The 8241-nt window shown below is 32.6% G+C and overlaps 1 protein-coding gene and 1 long non-coding RNA gene across 5 annotated transcripts in view; one reads left to right on the top strand and one right to left on the bottom strand.

The window, feature by feature from the left end:
* LOC107456822 (dopamine D2-like receptor) overlaps positions 1 to 8241 on the top strand; it is a 412581-nt gene that overhangs the window by 266107 nt on the left and 138233 nt on the right. For all 4 annotated transcript variants that reach the window (XM_071180682.1, XM_071180681.1, XM_071180683.1 and 1 more), the window contains one exon: positions 1630 to 2722. In XM_071180682.1, the coding sequence (XP_071036783.1) occupies positions 2381 to 2722 (342 nt within the window). In that variant the 5' untranslated portion in view covers positions 1630 to 2380. The remainder of the gene's footprint in view (positions 1 to 1629; positions 2723 to 8241) is intronic.
* Positions 1 to 8241, bottom strand: part of LOC107456823 (uncharacterized) — a 63490-nt gene that overhangs the window by 28412 nt on the left and 26837 nt on the right. The gene's annotated exons all lie outside the window — the stretch shown is intronic.

Below are 8241 nucleotides of genomic sequence, written 5' to 3' on the forward strand. Positions count from 1 at the left end.
CTTGAAGGAAGGGAACAGCTTGGGGTTGTAAAACTTAATTGATGTTCCGGTTGGTTTTCAGATTACCCACAATTCGTAGCAATTGAGATCGTCCATGATATGCTATGGCACCCCAGACCATAACTCCAGGTGTTCGTCCACTGTGGCTTTCGATAATGCACTCCGGAAGGTGGCGTTCACCGGCATAGTGTCTGACACGAATGCGGCCATCATGGTACCACAAATTAAAGCGGGATTCGTCAGAAAACACGACACGCTGCCAATCAGCATGCCAGTTCCCATGCTGATTGGCCCATTGTAGCCGCAGGCGGCTATGGTTTAGCGTGATGGTGATCCTGCAAAAAGGAGTCCACGCTGCAGTTGACGTCTACGAATTGATGAAGCACACAATGAAACACCTGTAGCTATTGACCGCTGTGCTGCCAGTTGTCTAGAGGGAGCCGTATGATCTGTCAGCGCCATGCGGACTATCATCGCGAGCTGACGTGACATTTCGGGGTCCACTCTCGGATTTCCGAGTTGTCTGACACTCGTCCGTCCACTGCTTCCTAACACGCATCACTGTGCTTCTGTTACGCTGCACACGAGCGACTACTGCACGATAAAACAATCCAGCTTCACGAAGGCCGATGATTCTCCCTCTTTCAAACTCCGTAAGTTGTTGAAATCTCGCTCTGTTTCGTCGAAGTAACGTCGTAATAAGTAACGTCTGAGCTAACGTTTACCACTAGCAGATAACCACCGATAACCATAACCGCCTCGCTACAGCCGTCTATTTATTCGGATCCATCCGCCGTTCAGAGGGCGCTGCTTAGCATACGCGTGCGCTACGTGTTTGAAATTCAAATCATTTGCATATTATGCTCTACTTTGCATTTCCTGAAAATTTCAGCTCACTCGCGGTGTTTCAATTTTCACAAACGTGAGTTTATATATCGAGATTACTGAAAAATCGTATTGAACATTCACTTTTAATTTTCCATTGCATAGCGATCGTTTATCGTTTCATCAACATCGTATACCGTTTTAGCGTCTACTCACTCTATTTAGATGCTACCCTTTTAGGAGCCATCTTATCCTTAATAAAAACTAGAAAAATGTAGGTGAAATGCGAAAAATTGAAGTGAATTAATTCGATATCATAAAAACAATATCATTAAATTATGCTACCCTCGTTTGCTTTTAACATTTATTAATTAAACACTTAATCATTAAGTAGTTAAATAAGTAAATAGTTTCAAAACTATTTAGAAACTTTCATGTCCTGTATTTTGTATTTTAATACAAAATATATTTTAATACTAATTTAGAAATAAGAATTACTTTTTTTTAATATGCTTGAGAATGAACGATTCTCCTTTTTTAAAATTATGAAATTCTATTTGAAAAATGATTTTTGTTATAAAATTTCGAGTTTAGACGAATTTTTCTTGTATTTGAATTCATTTAGTTAGCATAGTATTATTAAATTCCGCTTCTTAATTAGGGCTGTGTAATGAAGATAATTATTCGGTATAGTTTATAGTAGTGTTTCACGTGTTATAATTGAAAATATTTAGTATCAGATGTGTAGAATACAATGCTTCAATATGTTTCAATTATTTAAATAGGCATTTTTCTTCTTTGCAGATTTTTCAAGTATTTGATATCTGCTGGTTGAAGAAAAAATTTTTTACTCACAATGAGAGGGAGAAGATGCAAACATATTTCCACCCAGGTTTGCTCTGTGTACATACAACAATTTAAAAACATGAATTTAATATACTGCAGTAAGTTAAACACAAAAACGTTATTGATGTTTTCGAAAAAGTAATACGGAAAAAGCAATGCTTTTCATTAGAATTAATGCTATGTTTGAATCCAATATTTCAACATTGAATCATTCGGTTGCATTGTGCTCTTTTTCTGTAAGAACTTCTCTTGTTGCATAGCAAGATCCTAATTATTTTTAAGAGCTATTCAATCATTGAAATTTATGTGGTTTAATAACTTGAACCTCACATTATTCAATCATTTGAATTTATATACGTCTTTCATAAAAACTTATGAACTGTAATCTTCAGAATTTGCACACTTTAATGCTTGAAATTCATTCTTTAAAAGCATTTAAAAGCTCAATAATTTTGTCCTTAAAATTTGTCAACTTCAATCCGTAAAATTGATAACCACGAGTGTGGGAGAAAAATGCTCCCGATGTTTGGAATAAAAATTAAAATCTGTCAATAAAGGATAATATTTGAAATGAACGGCAACGTAAGCATGTAGATGTAATTCCTTGCATAAAAATACAAAGTACATATTACGAATTACAAATCATGAATCTTCAAGAGCTTTTAAATTATTTTGAACTTTACTACTGACAAAGAAACTTAAAGCAGCTATGGAAACAAGAGGAAATTCCTTTTTCGAAAACTGCAATTCATCTGGAATCGAACTTAATGAAACTTTCCTAATATCTGACGATTTTAATCTCAGCATTATTTCGAGTAATATATCAAAGAATGACAGTTACCAAGAGATTTATAGAGGAGGTGATAAAATGTATTGGGCGTTGCTGTTACTACCGTTGCCACTTGTAGCTGTGTTTGGAAATATTTTAGTTATCCTGAGCGTTTATAGAGAGAGAAGCTTACAGACTGTGACGAACTATTTTATCGTCAGTTTGGCTTTTGCTGATTTGTTGGTGGCAGCCGTTGTGATGCCATTTGCAGTTTACGTTCTGGTGAGTTGAAACTTATTAATATCTTTTTTAACTTCATATTCTTATGATTAGTTATTTTTTAAATGTTGTTTCCAATGCCACTAGCCAAATACCAGCCTACTTGGCCCAAGCGAATTTAAGGCAGAGGGTGCATTCTTGTTTTTCAGTGGCTCCATACATGGTCAAGAATACGTTTTTAGCTTCACACATCACATCCTTCTTTAAAGAGAGGTCCTATTCATTCCTCCTTTCATTCATCTACAGATCGTAATTCTGACATGAACCAGAGAACGAGCAGTCTCTTATTCAGTTCCCCCAGCGGCATTATTTGTTATGGTAACTTGGGGTACTTAATAACCCGACAGATTTAACGTGCACCAGTCACCATTTACTGCTCGGGGAGTTTCGAGTAGCTGAGATCAAACTCACAACCTCTGGGACATGGACCCAAAGCCCTACCAACCAGGCTATCCTGGCCCATTTTTAAATACTAATTAATAACTGTCTTGAGATCGCCTTATAACTTTAATTTAATTAAACAAATAACTTTTTTAAAATTTACTATTAACTAAAAAATCAAATAAAATTCATACTTGATTTTGATTACTAAATTATTAGATTAAACCCAGATAGCACCCAACTTTTCGGCAAACGTGGTATTTTCATTTTTATTCGGTTGGCATAAAAAAGTTGACTATTTACTCCCAATTTAAATCTCGTAAAAAAATATTAGTATGTAAGGCATGTTTCCTTAAAGATTGATTAAAGGCATGCAAAGTCTTTGACAAAAATCACATTTTTTAGCTTTTATTGACAAGTATTGTAAACACCTGGTTTTTTTTTTTTATTTATTTTTTTTATTCTAGCTTTTTGCCCAGACTCTCAAAAGCATAAAAACTTAATGGTCAGGCCATTATGTTTTCAGCACAAAGTGTTAACGAAAATATATAAGAAACTAAGCGAAAAGAAAAACTCGTTTCAGTGATGGTCATGAAATCTAAAATAAACCTTGAGAAAATGAATTTAACCTCAGTTTTTGAACGCTTTCTACTCTTGATTTGCGCATGAAGATTAATCTACAATATTAGAAGGTCTTTCTATTCTCTTTTAACCCCATCCTTCTCACTCCCGTGAAAATGACGGGGCGAGGTTTCGTCCTCTATTTCTCGCTCCCGTGATATTTCCGGGCAGGAGTGTTCAGTAGTAACGCGGGAATAAGAATAAAACTAATTCATTTCTTTTGCCACGAAAACATTTTATTTCTCATTTTGCACACCAGATGGCAGTACCAGGATATTTTTAAGGTAATTGTGAAAGAGATGAAAACAATAAGAGACGTTGGCCTCTGTATCTCATGCTTTGAAATTTATCACACATGAAAAAATTGCAAATCTTTATTTATATTATACGTAAGTTTAATGAAAGTCTTTTTTAATATTTTAAACACATTTTTTTTTAAATTTTCCTAGCTTGCAGGAAAACCAACATTAAGTCATAGTAGCCCAGAATGTTAACTTTTCCTAAAAATTTAATTTTTTAAAAATTTCAAGATAAAAACAAATCAAAACTTAAAAATGAATATATATATATACACATATTTTTATATGATTTTCAGAGATAAAAAAAATAAACACTTTTATGACCATTTTCTTGAAAATTAACCGAACGTTAAGGAGTTAAGGGAGAAGCAATCACGATTCAAAAGGGCTATTTATGCAAGTTGAATGCGAAGTTTGTAAACTAGCATAATTAAATTGAACATTGTTTCAAGCTTGCATGGTTTAATTGGTAATTATTTATAAATTTTGTTGGGATTTGTGATGAAAGTTGTTGCTGATATTAAAATCAACCCTACGCTGACATTTAGGAAATTATTGTGCTGATTACATAATATGGATTACATAATGTAAATACTGATTAAAAACTTTGAATTGGCCATCTAAACTATTTATTCGAATTAATGTAACGGAAGATTAACCAATTAATTCCGTACCCCCTCACTTTCACTCTGCTTCTTAGGTGCATGCGATGGATCTTATCACATATGATGCTCTGCTAAATCTTTGTATGCTGCTCACTCTATAAATTGTTTTTGTGGTGTGGCATACCACACCGAGCAGCTCCCCATGTTAGTTACCTATGCGAGAATCTAGAGATTTCTTTTCCTTTGGTTCAGCATAACCTCAGAATGAGGTGCAGCTCAAGAAAAACCATGGATTATAAAATTAAAATTGTAGTGAAAATAAGAAGTTCGCATGGGACCCTATTGCCTTTTACCCTTTGTGAGTATTCAAAAACGAATTACTTTGTAAACACTTACGATTTCCAAAGGACTCAGCGAATCAGTGCCAGGAATAACGGATTATGACCTTAATTCATAAAGAAAACTAGTGTGAAGAACAACACTCAATTGCCCTTCACAAGCAAAAACCATTAGTTCCCATATGGTGCTCTGCGGAACCTTAGGGTTCCGTGGAAAGTTTACTAGGGTTCCGTGAGTTTCGTGAGGGGTCCGTGAGGGAGATTTTTTCTCGACCAATCCTAATTTTCGAAGACTGTAACGATGTTTTTACAATAACGACAATAAATTATTTATATAATATATTGATTAATTTCATGAAATTATCTAAGTAACAGACCAAAGAATGAGGAATTACAAATTTCAAGTAAATATATATATATTTTAAATAACAATATATTGTTATAAGAATGAAACTAAAAAAGAATAAAACTGAAAACTAGAAGCAATTACGAAAAGAATATGCACTTACGAATAATTGCATCGGTATTTATCATCAAACTTTATAATTCAAAATAAAATAATCAAATTCGAGAATAAAGTAATATTATAAAGAATATTTATGAATGTGAATTATCATTGAATGGAAATGTGAAGTATGAAGAATTATGACTTCTTATGAAGAATATTTACAAAAATACCTTTCGATTCCTTCCATATATGAGGAATAAAAAAAACTGATATCCATTCTCACAGAATATAACAGTTATTTTTCAAAAACACATAATTCAGCTTATTTTATTCAATTTTAGTTTACGCATTATTTATATATTAAGTCGGGGTTCTGTTGAAAGTAGTTCTATTATTTAGGTTTCCGTAGCGGAAAAAATTGGGGACCACTAGCCTAGGGGACATCAAGAAAATACCCACTTATACCTATCATGTTATTATAAATGTATTTCATGTACTGATGTTTTCTCTAATCTATCCGTAATCTACCGTAAGAAAAAAAGAGCAAAACTTCAAAGTAATACTTAATTACTAAGAACGAAATCAATGATTAAATGTAATGTATAATGTAGTTATTTATTTGGCGTATAAATCATATTTTGAAATTTGTTTTAAAGCCAAACTAGTTTGCATAGACATTTATGAAATCAGCATCTAAAACAGGAATACAAAGTGACTTGTTTTCCCTTCACCACATGAAAAGTACAGAAATAAGGAAATTCTGGTAAAATTACAGTGCCCGGTAATGACATTTCTGGTAAAATAATTCTGGTATTAGAAAATATATATGGTGTTTAAATCATTATTAATTTGGTAATTTTCCGTTCATATGATATTGGCTTGCGGGAAGTTCTGGTTTTCAAAATTATAGTTCTTATTACTACACATTTAGTAAAAATATGCAAAACTAATGAGCAAATTTAACCAAATAAATGGTTTTAATGCCATACTTTAAAGTGTCGTAAAAATTACCATCGTTTACCACATTTAGCAAATTCTATTACATATTATAAAGCGATATTTTCTTATCAATTTTATTCAAATCATTATTGATGCAATTCGATAAAAATTCCCGAGATTTTTAGTGTTCCCATACTGCCAGGAAAACAGTACATTTTACTATACTAGTGAGCTGCGCACCCTGCTCGCTGACGCCCGCCAACCCCGAAAATTGCTACGCAATCTTATATGGTTTGCTTCGCTCGCTACTAACTTAGGTACATTGCAAATGCACAAAATTCTGCGGATTTAAAACAATCATTCCAATCCATATAACAACTTTTTTTAAAAAAAAAATTACATCTCTTTTGTAAATACTAAGTCATTAAAATAAATTTGAATTCAAATAAATGACATGTTATTTGTTAAATCTATTAGAAATGTGCTATAGCATAAAATCTTAAGATAAAATTTCTAAAAAAAGGTTAAAATTTTGGCTATAATTAAGTGTATTAAAAATTGAAATAAGTGAATTGTAATGGAAAAGCCTGCATAAACAAAACATTATGTTTTTAATAAACAATAACCATGAACGATTCACAACTTTGTTAAAAACATAAGTATAAGTCTTAGAATAAATTCGTGATATAAATCAAAAATCGTCAAATAAATTCGTAATATATGAATTGGTGAAAAAAAGCTCTTTCGACCAAATACTAAAATAGAGATCTATCAACAAAGAAATGGTTATTTCAATTCTCTCTGGTTATTTCAGTTTCTGTTTTCAAAAGCGCTATATGTTGAGCCACCTCAGCTAGATTTGGCACGTGACATTTTTAGCGACAATCATTGGTCGATTTTCTAGCGTTGCCATTCGGGGAGTTGTAATGAGGCTTTTATTTGTCGCCGTGTAAGAGAAATATATATATAGATTTCGGTAATTTTTAGCACAATTCCTTTCCGCCTGAATTAAGACATCACTTAAAAATCAAATTTTGAAACCGTTAAAATTGTTTTCATCATCTGTGTCAGAGAATTTTACAAACAATTTCTTTTTTTAGTTTTTAGCGATAAATATTAGCCTACGCAATCGTATGAAATATAAACTACATTAACTATTAATCCAGATATTTTCAACGATGCACTGCTAGAATTTGTATTCCAAATTTATGGCAAAATAACCGGCAGCAGTCCGTCCATTCAATAAACTGTAAAGTTTACAATAAAGAACATTTTTTTCCTTTACGGTTTTGAAACCGTATCGAACTAGCATGGTTATAAAACCATGAATACAAAACCATATGGTTTTTCAGCCATTTAGGACTAGTTTAGTTTCAAAACCGCAAAAAAAAGATATTTAACAGCTTTAGCTACGAATTTCATTAGATAATAGGCATTGGAAAGTGTAGGATTCAAATTAAGGAGTGCAGGGCACTGGAAGTTCTTCATCTGTTGAAGGGAATGGGGGAAATTTTATGGTACCAACGCTGGGATTCTAACCCAGGTTCTGTTGGTCATAAGATTGACAGATAAGCCCTCTCGACTATAATGTATTCGCAGTTGCAAAAAACTAAGCGGCTTCATTAAGTGGGCCTAGTTGGTGCGATAAAATTCTGATTGTTTAACCATATTAGGTCAAAACAGTTAATAAACGATTTTTCTCACAGTAAACAGTTTTATTACCATCTTATTTATCAGTATTTGACTGTTTTGGTCTTAATATGGTAAAATAGCAATTAAATAAATTGTTATTCAACTATTTTTTCCGAGAAATTTCTAACAGTGTAATCTATTTTTTCCGTACACTCCGTTATAATAAATTCAGACCACTATTTTTTATATATATATATAT

Source organism: Parasteatoda tepidariorum, chromosome 5 (genome assembly GCF_043381705.1).
Source record: "Parasteatoda tepidariorum isolate YZ-2023 chromosome 5, CAS_Ptep_4.0, whole genome shotgun sequence".
NCBI classification, from domain to species: Eukaryota; Metazoa; Arthropoda; class Arachnida; order Araneae; family Theridiidae; genus Parasteatoda; species Parasteatoda tepidariorum.